This window comes from Pipra filicauda, unplaced genomic scaffold (assembly GCF_003945595.2).
Source record: "Pipra filicauda isolate LSUMZ 115617 unplaced genomic scaffold, ASM394559v2 scaffold29_size4552773_pilon, whole genome shotgun sequence".
NCBI classification, from domain to species: Eukaryota; Metazoa; Chordata; class Aves; order Passeriformes; family Pipridae; genus Pipra; species Pipra filicauda.
In genome coordinates, this window is record NW_024104420.1 from 227,435 (window position 1) to 245,067 (window position 17,633).

The 17,633-nt window shown below is 47.3% G+C and overlaps 1 protein-coding gene across 1 annotated transcript in view; it reads left to right on the plus strand.

The window, feature by feature from the left end:
• The first annotated feature begins 1,032 nt into the window (after nucleotides 1-1,032).
• The window catches only part of PRKG1 (protein kinase cGMP-dependent 1), a 31,152-nt gene continuing 14,551 nt past the window's right edge, over nucleotides 1,033-17,633 (plus strand). Inside the window, exons 1-3 of the mRNA XM_039383098.1 lie at nucleotides 1,033-5,483; nucleotides 5,588-5,684; nucleotides 16,984-17,123. Coding sequence (XP_039239032.1) covers nucleotides 17,020-17,123 — 104 coding nt within the window. The 5' untranslated portion in view covers nucleotides 1,033-5,483; nucleotides 5,588-5,684; nucleotides 16,984-17,019. The remainder of the gene's footprint in view (nucleotides 5,484-5,587; nucleotides 5,685-16,983; nucleotides 17,124-17,633) is intronic.

Below are 17,633 nucleotides of genomic sequence, written 5' to 3' on the forward strand. Positions count from 1 at the left end.
ACCTTGAAGGGTCAGACCCCTGGAGAAGTCTGAGGAGCGTGTTAACAGGGGTTTGGGTTCCCACCACCCCACCAGGGGTTTGGGTTCATACCCTCGGTCATTTTGTTCTGCTGCAATGCTTTGCCAGGGGATCTCTCTCCCCTCAGAATGTCCTGACCCAAAGGGTTGATACATGCAGGGAATGCCAGATAAGAAGGGTTTGCACATGGGGTGGGACCTCTGAGAGGATGAGTGGCAACACACCAGGAAGGAATACGGATTTGCTCTCAATGCCTCTCCAGAATTTGCTTTCAGGCATTCCCAGGCTCTGGATCTTGCTGGTTGTGTAAAATACAGTCGCTGTCCCCGCTTCTGTCTGTTGCCTGAGTGTGGCTAAATCTCCTGAGCCCCCTCACACAGGGTGAAGGTAAGGACCTCGTGTGGGCACGACACGAGGTGCTTTTTTTTTTGCTTTCATCCACAGACTTCCCCTTGCCCAAAATCGCTTGGGAACACGTGATCCCGGGCTTTTTGGAGCCATTGGAGCCGGTGGGAAGGGAAGGCATGGGAGCCCTGCCTCCATTTGCTTCATCTGCTCCTCCTTCCATCGCTTTCCGACAACGAAGCCTCCTTGTTACATGAACTCGATCCATGTCCCTGCCACTTTTCATTCCCCTTTGGAATTACATCTCTCTTAAGTCATGAATCCAATCCAGGAAGCCTCCCGTGACTTCAGGGTGCCAGGCAGGCCATGGGTACCATGGGCAGACTAGACCCAGGTGGGTCATTTCATCATGATTAAAATATGTATCTTCAGATGCAGGGAAAGAACAGCCACAAAACCAAAGATCTGGGGGAATTTTTGCTTTCATTTTCACAGACTGATTTTTTTTTTTTTTTAATGCCACACCAGCTGAAGCAGCATTTCAATAGAATTTAGTTGGAAGTGTCCAAGGTCAGGTTGGACGGGGCTTGGAGCAACCTGGGCTAGTGGGAGGTGTCCCTGCCCATGGCAGGGGGTGGCACTGGATGAGCTTTAAGCTCCCTTCCAGCCCAAACCAGTCTGTGATTCTGTGCTTCTGTGATCCCTTAAGAATCTTGCTATATCTTAAGAACCATAAGGAGATGGACTCTTTTCTTTAGTGGACACAGAAATAAGGGGGGTTTTGGGTGTATTTCTCCCCCCCACCCCGTTTGTGGCTCTCAGGCTCCTTTCAGGTGTGTCTTCTCACAGGCTGGGTCTGATCCTCACCACCCAAATGACTTTGTTGTAATTGTTCCAGTCTTTGCAGAGATCCAGTGGTTCCCTCTGCAGCAGGACATGGCCTCAGCCATGGATATAAAGCTGACCAAAGAGCTGTTAAACAAGCAGGTGTCTGTCACCGGGGAGGGCTCCGAAATTCGGGTTTTATCCACCCAAACTGTTCCTCTCAGGGAGCTGGGGGTTGGTTCCCATTTGGTGGCAATTTCTGTCTGGTTGGCAGCGTGCAGGTGGAAAGGAGCCAAGTTTGCTCTCAGGATGACAGTTTGCTAACAGATGTCTAATGTTTCCCAACACAGTTGGCTCATGTGATGGGAATCGTGAGCTAGTTTAGTAAAGCTGAGCAGTTGGATAATTGCAAACCTTTGCTCCTCACATGTTCTCATTTATCCCTTTTAGCTGCCTAGGTGAGATAGTTGTTTAATCATTTTTTTGGTTTTATTTGTGGTTCTGGGAGGAAAAGTTGGGGTAGCTCTCGGAGTAATCACCGTGCTAGGAGGTGATGGCTCACTGAAATAGTTTGGAACCTCCAGCAGTGCAAGAAGCCACGTGATTTCCTCTCCCCTTGTGCATAGCAGGCATTGCCCAAACGCTTGGCCTGTGGTTCCTGTGCTGCCATTCCAAAGGGATGGGACGTGGGTGATGGTATTTACTCCTGAGCCCCCTGATCACTCAGGTTTCTTCCATGTGATGCCTCTCCGTGCCCAAGAGGAGCTGGAGCAAGGCAGCTCCTTAGGAGGATGTGTTTCCTCTGCAGGGAGAGAAAGAGGTGGTGTTGCCAAGGCCCAGCTCTTCCATGGGAGCACATGGATACCCCTCAGGGCAAGGTGGCTGCAGGAAGCCACTGAGGCCTCAGTAGGTCCCTCTGTCATTCAGATTTGCGGGAAACCTTGGAGAAGAGCCTGAGGGGTTCTGCAGGATGCTCCTGTTTCACTTAGATCTGAATCCCTCTTTCCCTGTGCTGGTTCCTGATGTCCCACCTCTCCTGTCAGCCCCAGCTCTGCCAGCCTCTGTTTGCTGTAGGGTAGGTGATAAGGCCCACTATCAATAAGCAAAAAACACCTTAAGAGTGCATTGGGAATTGATTCCTGGCCTCCCACGAGCTCTTGTGGGAATCGCAGCCTTCGTTTTTAAAAGGTCTTTATTAAAGAACCAACTTTTCCTTGGTTTTCCCATTTTTCCCAGGTATCTTTTCTTTTTGTGTGCTTCCAGCTATGATTCTCCCGGCATTTTGGCCTGTGAGCCAGCACAGTTACCAAAATATCCAGAGAAGGGTTCTCTCTTACTTACTCCTAATTCAGCTAGAGACACACAACCCCAGAAATCCCAGCCCAGGACATTCCAGCCTTTCCTCTGTGTCACTCCAGCACCTCACTGACCATGCCAGGAACGCTGATCCTGCCCTGGGCTTGCCCGAGGTGTCTTCTCAACACACCTGTCATTTATTAATTTAGGAACTAAATCACCAGCTCTTCCAGAGGTCAGGAAAGCGTTTTCCCCTCTGGAAAGTTTGGGAACACCAGCACAAGGCTGTGGATTTAGAATAAAATTGATGGAAGTTTGGGGGTATTCCAGAGCTGTCTGGTCACAATCCTGTGCCACATGCTCTGAGATGGGAGCAGGGAAGTGGGACCAGATGCTCTGCTGTGGTCCCTTCCAGCCTGACCCATTCTGTGACTATCTCAAGGATCCTCCTCAGTATCTTTATCCTGGTCCAGAACTGAATGTTTTCCTACAGACACACCAAAATTAACATTTAAACTATTTCTGTATTTCTTGGCACTGCCCTCCCAGTGCCTTGAAAGAGTCTCTTTACTTTTGGAGGTGATAAATATGCCATCACATATGTTTGTCCCTATAAATGTGTGGAGCGAGGAGCACACGCTGGAAAACCTTGGGAGTTTTAGGGGGCAGCAAACTCAGCTTAAGCAAGTTGGAGGACAGGAGGTGAATTCCTGTTCTCAATTTCAGGATAAGGATCACACCCCAGTTTCTGATTTAGGAGATGGCAGGGGAATATTTGCATTTTGATCTTTCTGTTGGAGTTATTTATCCTTAAGCTTTGCAGGACTGAAGTGCATAACGACTGTAAGTTTGTAGGAATTTGGTGTTAACGTGGACTTTGACACTTGTAGGTGGGAATAAAACAGAATTCAGCTGGGGCTGTTGTTAGTAGGCATGAGAAGGGCTTGTTTGTTTGATTTTGCACGTGTTTTGGTTTCACTGTTTATTTTGGGCATTTCTTTTGTGTTTTGGATGCTTGTGGCACCTCTGGAAAAACTGCATCCAATCTGTTTCATCTACCTGCGTGTACAAACTGCACCTGAGCAGAGAGTTAGCCAAGAGATTTCCAAAAGCAATCACAAGAATGCTGCAAGTACATTTTCTAAGCAAAATAACACCTGAACACCTCTTTTTACGTGTTCCAGTGAAAACCCAGAAGCTTTCAGCTTGCACAGCCTGGTCTGGTGGAAGGTGTCCCTGCCCGTGGCAGGAAGGTTGGAACTAGATGGTCTTTAAGGTGCCTTCCAAGCCAACCCATTTTTTGCCTCCTGACCTGAAGTTTGGCTGTTGAAGGGAAATCTTCCATGCTGGGAATTCACCTTCATAACAATTATAAACCGTTAAGGGTGTTTAACTGGTCTGTACCGGTGCTCTAATTTTTTATCCCGAAAATTAGAGCCGTCTCTTTGCTCTGTCACCCCGAAAACGATGTGTCTGCTGTGATTTAGAAGGGGATGTCTAAACATGTGGTGGATTCAGCAGAGGTGTTCTGGTGGCTGGTTTAATATGCAGCTCGTGAGGAGCACAGAGCGATCAATAACAAGGTTATCCCAAGTTCAGAGCAGGCTCTGCGCTCATTGGTTTCCAAAGTCGGATGCATCAGGAGCAAGGTCACCCAGGGGATCTGGTGACAGTATAAATAATAAAGCAGAGCTGAAGTAATTTGTTGACAGCACCACACCCCCCTCCCCAAGAGAAAATTGTGCTTTATTGCATCGGGTCTGGGGCTCGATGGCGAGACCTTTCTCATTTCTTGACACCGATTTTTCCCCTTTTCGCTTGAAAAATGATGGGTCTTTGCTCTCTGTCCCCCAGTGTCATTGGAGTTTTAAATAGACTAAGGAAGGTGGTTTGAAGGGAATCAGTCAGGAAATCAATTGCAAGCTGCTAATGAAATAGAGACAGGCCGTGACGGACAGGGGACGTTCAAAAGCTGGCCGGGTGGATTTGTGTGTCCGTGGTTCCCACCGGGATGGTTTGTCACTCCGTTACCCTGCACGAGTGAAGCCTCCAGGTGAAACAGGTGATGGTAGTCTGTTAATTGCTCAAACTAAGTCCTGCAAACCACCCAGCTGCCCCTGTACACCCTCCATGCCTCCCTCCATAATCCAGCCAACTCCCTTTTCCCATACAAGTCTGTGCTGCCACCGGCCAAAGGTCGGACGCTCGCGGGGACTCTCCGGCAGCTGAATGTCACATTTTATTGAGTGGGTGGATCCTGTTCATCCATTTCCCCTCCGAGCCTTTTCTAAAAATAGCACAAACCTTAACAAGGAGCTATTTTGGAGGACTCATGTTCATGGGGGTAGTCATGGGAAGCTTATTTTGGCAGGCTTGCATGTGTTTGATTTGCATGCTACCCCTGGTCAGGGGCTTTGGTGGACGCCTGTGGGAGCCAGTTGGACACGGGCTAAAGACAGGGAGCATCTGGATTTTGGAACCTGGGTTGGGACAGCTACTCCGAGTGAGTTTACAGGAGGAAAAGAAGGGAAGATATCCTCATAGGAATGTTGATATGTGACTGAAGTCATTCATTTCAGGCATTTGCACACCAGCCCACAGCTTATCGGATCTGATTTCATAAAACCTGGCTGTGATTTCTCTCCAGGGACCTTAATGATCTTGCCATTTCCAATAAACATTTATAGAAACTACTGCCGGCCTGTGGATAAGAGAAACTCCTATGAGAGACTTTTATCTTCCAAAAATACTCAAAGACACCAAAAAAAAAAACCAAACCAAAACCCAAAAAAACCAACCAAACCAGGCAGGAGAAGATCACTTGAAAATGCCCGGCGGGTGGCTGGAGCTGAATTGCAGTGCCAGGCGTTTGCTTTGTAGCCATGCCTAGGGGAGGTTTGCTATTCCCCCTTGGAAAACCGGAGCGAGGCTGGAACTGGGACCAGCAAAACCCCATGAGCAAAAGCAAACCCTAAGAGCCCCGATGGCCACGCGGCAGGTAAAGGCTGCGCCCCCGCGCTGGCACCGGGCGGGCGTGGTGGCACACGGTGCCCCTGGCTGCACCTCTAAGAAATTTCCGTTTTTTCGCCTCAAAACCTCCAGATACGAAGCCGAAGCTGCCTTCTTTGCCAACCTGAAGCTGGCCGACTTCAACATCATCGACACCCTGGGAGTCGGAGGCTTCGGCCGAGTGGAGCTGGTAGGTGACCTTTCTTCTTATTCCTGGCATCAGCCCTGTGTTATGAGCCCTCTTTTTTCTTAATTACACCTGAATTATATGATGGGATGATGTGCTTTCTAATGGGTGAAGAAAGATAAATCATGTTCCCCGAGAAGTAAAAATGTACAGTAACAAGAAGAATTTATGTGGTGGGTTGAGAGAGATTAACTCGGCTGGTGCTGATAACACCCAGGTTGTGGGTTTGATCCCTGAATGGGCCACTCACTAAAGAAATGGATTCAAAGATCCTTATGGGTCCCTTCCAGCTCAGAATATTCAGTGATTTTCTCTCTAAGTGGTTCATGGCATTGATTTATGGCCTTTTAAAAACAACCCGTGTGGCTGTTGAGCACTAGGATTAAAAAGGCAACCTAAAATCTTACCGGAGTAAGGTACCACGTCGCTCCTAAGCAGTTTCTAATTCAGGTCTAGAGATAGTGCTCCTGACAGCTGTACATTCAGTGCCTGCACCGTGGCAAAACATCCCAGAAAGCTACTCACTTGTTGCAGAACTGTAGAGAAAAGACAAAGTCTGAGCTTGCTTTTTGCTCTGTTGGATTTTGAGCTCTTTGCTGAGGCAAAGCCTGAGCGAGAGGAGACCCAAGGGCAGCATGTGGCCCATTTGTAACATCCCATCAATACAGAAACTGAGAATAGAAAGAGGGAGGTATTTTACATCACAGGGGAGCTTCTGACACCGGACACTGGCAGAATATGTCAGGAACTCCTACAATTTAGGGGCAGAAAAGGAGCAGAGTTACTGTTGCCATCACAAAACTTCAGGGAAAGCCCTGCTCTGGAGCCCTGTGGGAGCCAAATGCACCTGTAGTGCTGGGAGTTGGAAAATGGGCAAAATGAGGTGTTTTGGTGATTGTTTGTGAGGTGACCAGTAAATTCTGTGTTCAGAGCACAGCTCCCCTGGGATTTATTTCTGACTTTTCCTGGTTGGATGTCTATAAAGTCGTGCGGAGGAGAAAGTGTCTGGGAGAGTGTCGGTCCCTTCCTGGGGTTTGGGGTTTCCTTTGTTATTTGTTTGCTGTTAGCAACTGTTGTTTTGGAAGAGAGTCCCAAGAGCTCCCTCATTCCCTTTCCCTGCTCCTTCTGTAGTCATCTGCTGAGGATGCCTCAGAGCAGGAGTTTAATCCGGGTTGTGCCCTTTTGAAGTCCCTTCACCTTCATCTCAGCAGCCTCCAAGAAGCCCTGAACCTGCTGATGGCAAAAGCATTTCTATCACCTCACAGGGGTTTTCTTCAGGGGTGGGTGCCCCTCTGCTAACCAGGAAAATGCTGGTTCAGCTCATTTTTAGCTAATGCTGAATTGCACCCAGAAGGATAAAAGATATTTAAAAGTGCAGCTCGACGCTGCAGGTTTTATTGTTTTTCTTTACCACAGAGGGAGATGTTGTAAAACCAAGAAAATATTCTTTTTGTCAAAACAGAGCCTAAAATTGCTTCCACTTCCTCCATGAAAAACATGGGTTTATTATTTCAGGCTAAAAATGGAACGAAATGTAAAACACGGTGGAGGAATTGACTCTTTTATTGCCTGAGTGTGTTACAGGAGCCTGTTAGTGCAGGAATGTTCCTGGAAAACATTCACATTTTTGTGCTTTCCAAGAGTAAAATTGATGAAATGAGTAAAGTACATTGCAAGGAGGAGGATTTTTATAGTGTGGGCAAGATCCCCCGGGATCATCCCCCATACCACTCAAGAGGGCAACTGGTGGTTGCTCTTCCTCATCCCTAACTGGACTTTGTAATTAACTTTTATCCAGGTTTCTCTTGAGGGCATAAACCATCCAGGGTTGGAGAGACCACAGTCTGCCCTGAAAATAATAGGAGTGGACTTTTTGGGATGCACCCACTGTTTTTTGCAGCTCAGCTTCTCTGCTTTGGGTCAGTTGAGCATCTCCTGTGCTGGGCCCCAGGTGCCTCAGTAACACATGGGAATAGGGAGTGTCACCTCCTGTTCATGTCCTGCTTTGCAAAGGACAGGGATGTGGGTCAGGTGTCCCCAGCACTCATAAATCATCTCTCCTGGACTTTATTGCTCTTGTCTTTGGGCCTTAATTTCCTTTTCATTTAAGTCCTGAGCTTCCAATTGTCTGCCCCAGGTCAGTTATTTTGGTTTTATATCAAGATTATTTTTGACAGCTCTGAAATAAATACGTGGGAGTATCTGAACATATGGGATTAGAGCCATTATTGCCTTGAAATCAGTTTGTGTGGGTGGTGGCTGAGCACAGGTAAAATTCAGGTCCGTGTCCTCTGGAAGACACCCAGCTTGGCACATCCTGGGGCTGCAAGGGACCTGCAGATCCCATCATGCAGCAGAGTCAGATATTCCTAACCACTGCTGATCAGTTTTCCCTGATTTCTTGTTGAAGTCTTTAGGGAAGGAGGTCCCCAGGAAGTTTTACTCCTAATATTTATTGTCTCCCTGCTGTAGCCTACCTGGAAACACAAACACATACAGCTGGTGAGCTTGGGTTGTGTGGATTTGAAAACCATTATCACCTGAACCTGAAGAACTCTGAAGGAATAAATGTGCTTTTGAGCTTTACATCCTGAGCAGGACCCAGGGAATAGCTGGAGCTGTGCCAGGGCAGGGTTAGGTTGGATCTTAGGAAAAGGTTCTTCCTCCAGAGGGTGGTTGGGCACTGACCAGGCTTCAATTTGTAAAAACTGCTCTAAATTCCCTTCTTTTTCTCAAAAATCCTCCCAGCCCTCTCTGGCTTGATTTTAATAGTTGCAAAGTTACTAAAATTCTTCTTATTTTATAATCCAAGCCATCAATGCATGTTTTTTTATATGCTACACAGACCCCCTTGAAGTCTTTTTGGCTTGATGGGGACCACTAAAAGCAAAACCCCTTTATAATATGGAGATGAGTAAAGGCACACATAAAACCACACACATAAAGTTTCAGCCACATTTTATGGGGGCCATACAAGACCTTTTTTTAAATGGACACTACGACACTTTTCAGTTGTATTTGGATTTTAAGAGAAATCTGGCCACAGATTTTGAAGTGCAATCAAATCTATTGCAGCCTCTAGCCTGGTTTGTAAACAAAGCCATTAGTGGATTAATTAGATGGCAATGAAAAAAAGCAGTGCAATTGTCTTCCTATGGCCTGACAGATGCAGAATTAGATATTTATTAGTGGAAGTTTCCAATTGTATGTCCCAGCTGTTACAAAGCTTTCTATTTAGAAAGGTCTGTTTTTGATTTGGAATCTCCTAATTTTTATTTTTAATTGTCAGGATTGACCTCCAGCTGTGCCAGGGGAGGCTCAGGTTGGACAGGAGGAGGAATTTGTTGCTGGAAAGGGTGGTGAGGCCTTGTCAGGGGCTGCCCAGGGAGGTTTGGAGTGCCCATCCCTGGAGGTGTCCCAGGAAGGCCTGGCCGTGGCACTCAGTGCTCTGGGCTGGGGGACAAGGTGGGCATCGGGCACAGGGGGGACTCGGTGACCTTGGAGGGCTTTTCCAGCCTGAATGATTCTGGGATTCTGTGAATTCTTTGGCCTCCATCCTTTTGTGAGAATGGGCCTTTTGGGTGCCATCAAGGGGAAGAAGTGGATTTAAGAGAGGGATTCAAGTAAATCCCACATTCGTGTGACAACGAAACTGCTCCTCCTGAGCTCCCAAAATGCTGGTTAGGATGATTTGTCCCTTTTTCCCCCATCCCTTCTCAATTTCTTGCAGCAGATTCCCTTCCTCAGGGTATGCAGGATGCTTCATTTCAGCCACCCAGTCAGGTGGGGCTGCACCACTGCAGAGCTATTTTTTTGTAGCTGTCCCTGGATTTTGAACTCCTGTTGACATTCAGTGCATCCTTTGTCAATGGAAATGTTCTCAGTGCCCATCTGTTGCTGGGAAGGGTCTTGTCAAAGTTTGGGAAGCTGAGATGTGTTCACAGCCCGTGAAATAGGGGCAGAGGCCGGATCAGGATATGAGCTGTCGAGCCAGAGGCTGCAGCCCCTGTTGGAGGAAGGAATAAGCCATAAAAAGAGGTGCTATTTTGCAAAGAAAGCCAAAGTGGGGAGCAGAGCAGGATCATTATGGGGTTTGATGGAGTTTGGGTCCATTTGATATTTTCAAGACACCACAGCAGCAGGTTTTTCCATTGAGTCTCACATATTTTAGCCATATAACCCTTCTTCCACTGTTTGCTTTTTATGGGAATGATTTTATGCATGAAATCGTTGACATTCCTCACTGCTTTTTAGCCTTTTGCCTCTAGACGTTTTTGAAAGATAATGTTTACCTCTGGGCTTTACAGGAAGACACACATTTGAATATATTTTCCAAGTGCCCTTTGCTCATAAAAAACTTTGCTGTGTGTCTTGTCAAGCACCGAGAACAAATTTTCAGCAGAGGGATCAAAATGTAGACTTGAAGGGGTTTAGCACAGTTGATTATTTGATCAGAAATTGTTAAACAGCTGAGATTTTCCAAGGATGGTGCTTTTTTTAGTGTGTGTTTCTAGAGTGTAGTTTTGCAATTTGTTTTCCTGTAGAGTCTCAGAGCACTCCCGTTGTGATACAACATTTAGTGCTTTCCCAACCAGTGGAATCCAGACTTTTCCAAAGAAACTAAGGTCGCTGTCGTGGACACTTTCCACCCTGATGCCCACTTGGAGTTCGTTCTGGATTCATCCTTCAAAACCTCAGCCTAGAGCTCGTCTTAAAGGCTTCAAATGAAGCCTCCATGATTTTTCTTTCCATCTTATTATAGAATTACAGGATGGTTTGGGTTGGAAGGGACCTTAAAGCTCATCCAGTGCCACCCCCTGCCATGGCCAGGGACACCTCCCACTAGCCCAGGGTGCTCCAAGCCCCGTCCAACCTGGCCTTGGACACTTCCAGGGATGGGGCAGCCACAACCTTTCCAAGCAACATCTTAGGTGGGGTTTTTTAAGTCTTGACTGATTTTCCAGCCTAACCCAGACCCATCTCCCTGCCTGTTCCACACACAGGTCACCCAAAATTAATGAGATGCTGAACATGAGGTAGGAAGGGAGAAGCACCATGTGCAGCTTGGCTGTAATTTGGATATGCAAATTATAATTTCTCTGTAAGGTTTAGATCAGGAGGGGGGCTGAATCTGGCCTGGATGTGGAAAGTTCCTTCAAAACCCTAATCTCAGGAGTTGTTAAGGTTGGAAAAGCCCTCCAAGGTCACCGAGTGCCCCCTGTGCCCGATGCCCACCTTGTCCCCCAGCCCAGAGCACTGAGTGCCACGGCCAGGCCTTCCTGGGACACCTCCAGGGATGGGCACTCCAAACCTCCCTGGGCAGCCCCTGCCAAAGCCTCACCACCCTTTCCAGCAACAAATTCCTCCTCCTGGCCAACCTGAGCCTCCCCTGGCACAGCTGGAGGCCGTTCCCTCTCCTCCTGTCCCTTGTTCCCTGGCAGCAGAGCCCGACCCCCCCCGGCTCCCCCCTCCTGTCAGGGACTTGCAGAGCCAGAAGGTCCCCCCTGAGCCTCCTTTTCTCCAGGCTGAGCCCCCTCAGCTCCCTCATCTGAGTGACTCTCTGGACCCTACAGGAAAGGTCTGCCCTGCTGAGCACCGCTGTAGGCTTGGAGGAGGCACCAATATGAGCAAGACATTCCCTAAAAATTGAGAAACACTGGCAAGAAAGCAAGTTCTAAGGCAAAGAATCTTATTATGGGGGTTTCTCTTTCATCCAGGAAGAAGGTAAATATGTTTAGTGGGAAAAGCTTGCTGTCCTCTCTGGCTGGGGGCGGGAGAAGGCGCCGCTTTGTTCGTGCAGCAGTTCAGCTGCCGGGATTAGCAGAGCTCAGCTTGCAAACGCTGCGCTCAGCAACAGCTGCTGCTATTTTTGGTGGTTTGAATGGATCTGGCTGGGAAAAAAGCAAGGACCTTGGGCATACCCAGCAAGCTGAAGCATTTGCAGTTCAGCTCCCGAGTGCTGCTGTAGAGTTGGTTATTATTTAATGTGATGTGAGGATATCCAGGTTTCTGTCTGAATAATGCACATGTGGTGAAATGCACAGCAAGCAAAAACCCCTGGGAGAAACAGCTTTGTCATTATAGAGGCAGTGCCCACACAGGGGGTTCAACAAGAGACATGGGCAGCAAGAAATCAGTTGGTGAGTCATGGACACAAGAGTTCCAAAAGAGTTGGTGTCCAGTTCCTACAAGTGTGTTTAGGGAAAAGCTTTACGTCTCCAGAGTGAATGGAATAGTTTGTACTTACACAGCCTGTGTTCCCACAGAGCTGGGAGCCCTTGGAGAGCAGGAGAAAAGGCTCCTGAGCAAGGTTGTGGTGAGCAGGGTGTCCAGACTCGAACAGAATCCCAAAATGGTTTGGATTGGAAGGGACCTCAAAGACCATCCAGTCCCACCCCCTGCCATGGGCAGGGACACCTCCCACTAGCCCAGGTTGCTCCAAGCCCCGTCCAACCTGGCCTTGGACACTTCCAGGGATCCAGGGGCAGCCACAGCTTCTCTGGGCAACCTGTGCCAGGGCCTCCCCACCCTCACAGCCAGGAATTCCTTCCCACTATCCCACCTAACCCTGCCCCCTGACAGCGGGAACCCACTCCCCCTTATCCTGCCGCTCCATGCTCTCGTAAATAGTCTGGAAGGTTCAGGCACCTCTTCGTGGAAAAGAAATCCTTCTGAGGGGGATTTTTCTGCACTCTGGGAAATATTTATTAACACTTCCAGTTCCTCAGGGTCAGTTGGAATTGTCTCAGTTCCTCTGTCACCAGAGCTGACCATATGTAATACACATCTATGATTTATAGTAAACAGGGGCAGGGAAAGAGGAAGGGGAAGGAACATACAGAGCTTTTTTTCTTTTTTTTTCCATTGAGGCCTGGATTTTGTCTCATCAATGGCCATTTTTCCAGAAAGTCTGAAAAAGCACCAAGGTGTAAAACCATATTTATTTGTACCTGAGTTATAACTGTTAAAAACGAACAAAAATCAGGCCTTGAGTGATTTTGGCTTCTGTGTGTTTTGGAAGGTGGGGAATTTTATAGCCATAAAGCAAAGCAATGATTTTTGGAGAGGTTCCAGCCTGGGAGAATCCACCTCTGATCCTGTGAAACAAGGACATGGAAAAGCAGAGAGGTTGGATCTCTCCTTTTTCACTTGTCTTTGTCATAGAATCATGGAATGGTTTTGGTTGGATGGGACTTTTGAGAACATCTCATTCCAACTCCCTGCCATGGACAGGGACACCTTCTACTACATATATATATGTCTATATATATATATAAAATATTTTTATTTTATATAGAAAATATATAACATATAAACATATACGTAAATAACATAATATATAACATAATATGTAACAATATATAACATAATATATAACATATAAACGTATATATAAAATATATGTTTTGTATTAATTTTATATCTTTGGGCAAAAGAGAAACAATTCTATTTTCCTTCTACAATTGTCTTGTTTAGTTGCAAGTAACATTCCTGCTGTTGTTTTTCCACTGGGATGCAGTTCATTGCCTGCATTAGAATCCTGCAGAATGACCCAATCTAAATAATTTGACCCCTTCTCTGGTTTTGGACATCACCTATTTAAGATGGTGTTTTGACTTTAACTACACTCCCTATTTATTGGATTTTCTTGTGTTTGGGAGCGAAAATATATTCCTATTTCACATCAGAAAGGGTTTGTATACTCCTCTAGGGGGGTCATTTTTAACAGAGAGGGCAAGAGCTCAAGTAGATTCAACTACAGATTTACCAGGGGTCACTATTTTGGGGAATATTGTGCTGGAAATGATGGGATGGTGGATGAGGAAGCTCCAGGAGAGATAGTTTTGGAGAAGTTTGGTGAAAGGACAAGGACTGGGGAAGGTCAGTGTGAGGAGAGGAGTAAGAAAAGGGGGAGGGAAGGGACCAGAAATTCTTCTAACTTGCAAAAACCAAAGCTGGGGAGAGCTGGTGTTTCCCTGTGTCCATCCCTTTGGGGACTGAGCTGCTGCTGCAGCAGAGCCGTGGCAATCCAAGGCTCCAGCAGGTCTCCAATGGATCAATAGTCCCGGGGCCTTTCAGCCCTGAGATGCTGCTTCCCATGAGTGAGAGCTGAGCTGGGCAGCGAGGGTGGCTCCTCTCCTTTCCCCATGGAAAACAGCACACTTGGCCATCTCCTGCAGGGTTCTGGGGGCTTGTGGTGGGTTTCTTTGGGAGGCTGAGCTTGCTGCCCAACTGAGCCGAGCCCCAAAGTCCTTGTGGATTCTGTGGGCTGGTTTTCTCCTCATAGTCAAAGGACAGGCTGTTCTTACCAGCCCGTTCTCATCTGCTCAAGGTCAGTCCTGTTTGGTTGGGCTTTTTTAAAATAAAAAGTCCAGATTACTCCTAGATAATTCTGAACTGAGATTGAGGCTAGACATGGAGGGGGTTTTTTGTATCAACTAACACAAGCTTAATATTAAAAGCTATTCTTTGTAAGAATGACAGAAATGGTCTGGAGTTCCCCAGATTTGCATCATAAAAATAGTCCTCACAGTCACCTCATTTGGCAGAAACACCAAAGCAGGGAGAGGACTCAGGAGTGCTGGAGAAGTAGAAGACTACAGGGCTCATTTTCCAGGTGGACAATCCTAAATTTGAGTCTTAAATTCCGTACCTGGCCAGCTTGTTTTGGTGCCTTTAGAAGTTTAATGCAAATTAAGCCCCCCCACAGTCTCGAATTCCAGCAAACCCTCTGCCTTCTGAAGGAGTGGGAATGGAAAATGGATCTAAATTCTCCAGTGGCATTAGGTCAGAGTCTTGCATTAGCTAATTGCAGCTGCCTGGCTGTTCTATATTTAAACATTTGTGGCAGTGGTAACATCATCAAACACCAAACAAAACCACTGCCTGCTACTTCCTCATGGAAATTTCCTTCCCTGGACTTACTTTAAAGCTGTGTGTGAAAGCTGGTTATTTCCCCAAACTCTCTATCCCTGAAAAAAAATAGTAATGAAATGAAAGAAATAGCCCTTTTCACAAAAATTAGGTAGTCAGAATCCATAGAATTAAATAACAGAAGGGGTTTATTCATAGCACCCTTTATTCTCTAATTTTGGAATTTATTCATCTGAGCCTCCACCAGGTTTTGGTGTTTATTTTTTACACTGATTAACATTAGGAAAAATAGGAATTTGTGTTTCAAAAAGTTCAGAGTGGGTTTTTATGTGTCGTGTCCAAATCAACCAAGAAATGTTCATTTTTGCTGCTGGAGCTGCTTTCTTGGTTCCACTGTTGGTTGTTATTTGTCTGTGGCCAAGCTGATGTTAAAAAATACGGGCTGGAAGAGAACAAATCTGCCCTGGAGTATCTAAGAGGGATTTGCATGGATTTTGGGGTGGAATAATTTGGGTGGCAGCTGATAGTGCTTGTCCATCAGCACATGGAAGGTCTGATGGGAAGCCAAGAAATCCGGATTGCCATCGAGAGCAAGAGGGGTGAGTTCTCCAGAAGTAAATGCTTAGTCCTGCTAAACCTTCTTTTTTTTTTTGCAAGTTTTGGTAAATTCTTCTCAGCCCAGAGTTTACCTTAATTTTCATCCCCCATGTGTCACCTCCCTGGTTTGTTTTAGATGGGAAAATATCAAACCATTTCGTTCCAACAGTTCAAATAAAGTCCATGTGTCATTTGTTCAAAATGAAATATAAAAAAAATATATAAAACCCAAACCCTAACCCCAAATCAAAAATCCTTTTATCACTTTCAGTTGGCCATAAATGCAGAATTTTTCTGCTTTGAGCCATGGTTGCCCCAGCTCAATAAATACCAGGGCAGCAGAGATGAGGGAAAATGTTTTGGTTTACTTTGTGTGGATTGTTTAGGTCTTTGTGCCTCATCTCCCTGAAGATGAAATGGCAAACCTGGGCTTCCAGGCAAAGATGATGATTAGGAGTGTGAAAAGGGAAGTTTCACGTGGGCTTGGAAATGCTTGTGGCTGTGGGAAAACCAGGAGCCAAAAATCTGGCTTCAGTATGTACGTATATATGTGTTTGTGTGCATAAATATGGATAAAAAAGAATTTATTGATGAAAACTTTGGCCATAGATGGATGGATTCTTGTTTATTAGGGTGGTGGAATTGTCTTTGCCACCTGAGAACCAACCTTTTGGGGTTGGTTTCCTTAAGCTCTGGGTGTCCCTGTGGACATCAGGGTCCCAGGTGGATCTCTGCCAAAGAGGGAATGCTGAGGGAATTGTGTTTTCCCTGCCCCGTGATGTGGACAAAGGAGATGAATCAGACACTGTTCAGGGTTATGGTGGGAGGGCTGGGAAAAGGGTGGTGGCAGGTTTGGACAACGCCCTCAGGCACAGGGTGGGATTGTTGGGGTGTCCTGGGCAGGACCAGGAGTTGGATTGGATGATCCCTGGGGGTCCTTCCAACCGAGGACATCCCGTGATCCTGTGAAGGTGCCACGTCTCTTATAACCCACATTTCTCTTACCAAAACTACGTAAAAACAGATATTATACTAAATAAACTGGGATTGCATGACTGTTGTCTCCTAACCTAAAAGGCAGGTTGGGTTTCTGGTGGGAATCAGTGACAGACAAGCTGCTTCCCTGCTGGCAGAAGCCAAATTCTGACAAGGAAACCAAAATAGAAGTTGCCAGATGGCACCTCTTACTATAAGGGGGGAAAAGCATTTAACTGGCAACGTTACTGTGAGTGGCTGTCGGGGGAATTCAGCAAATTAGGAGGCCTGGTAGGTCAGTGATGAGGTTCCTTTCTCCTTTGGAGGGTTGGCCACCATCCAGCCAGCTCTGGGAGAGGTACCTGTCCCTGGGAGTGGCTCAGGGTGCAGGAGTTACCAGGGCTACACCAGCAAACAAGCAAACAGCCCCTGCCAACCTCGTCAGGGCAGTCAGGCTAAAAATAGGCTGTGGAGGCTTAAGGTTAAAAGTAAAGTCGTGCCCGGGCAGTGCTGTTGAAAAGCCAGGTCTGCTCATCCTCTGCCAACATCCAAGGACTGCTGTTCCCTGCCAGAGCCAGTTCTGATTGGCTGTGGAAAAAGGCTCTGGATGTTAACTAGCAACAATCTCCTGACCAACAGTTGGCTTCCCCCTAAAAATGTGGCGTTTTAGGAATGGCTTTTCAGTTTAGCAGTAGGCTGGGTCTTTAGAAAGACCGGGTTCATCCCAAGGCGGAGCTGATGGCTGAGAGGTGAGGCAGGTTGGGTGGTGGGGTTGTTGGGAGGTAGGGTGGGTCCCCAGGCAGCTGCACTCCTGTGTGCCCTGTTTCTGAGCCTGCTGTTCCCTGCTGTGCCCAAGGTCCAGCTGAAGAGCGAGGAGTCGAAGACATTCGCCATGAAGATCCTGAAGAAGCGTCACATCGTGGACACGCGGCAGCAGGAGCACATCCGCTCCGAGAAGCAGATCATGCAGAGCGCCCACTCCGACTTCATCGTCAGGTACCACCCCCCTGCCTCACAGACCACCCCAGCCTTCCCTGGAAACACACAGGGATAACCCAGCCAGCACCCAAAACCCCTCAACTTCCCTGCCAGTGACTGTCCATAAGGTGCCTGGAATAAGGTCTTCTCCAGGCAAATGTGGGATTATTCCTCCCAAGGGGGATGTCCACCCAAGCCTGAACTTACTCAGGTCTTAACTGGGTTGTGTGCTGTGCTCAGGGGCTTTGTGGCTCCTGGAGCAGCTGCACCCTCAGCAGCCTGGGCAGAGCTCGCTGGTGCTGGTGGGGGATGCTCCATGTACATGTATCCCAGAATAGTTTGGGTTGGAAGGGACCTTAAACTCATCTCATCCCACCCCCTGCCATGGGCAGGGACACCTCCCACTAGCCCAGGTTGCTCCAAGCCCCGTCCAGCCTGGCCTTGGACACTTCCAGGGATCCAGGGGCAGCCACAGCTTCTCTGGGCAACCTGTCCCCCCTCACAGGGGAGAATCCCTGTCCCAACCCT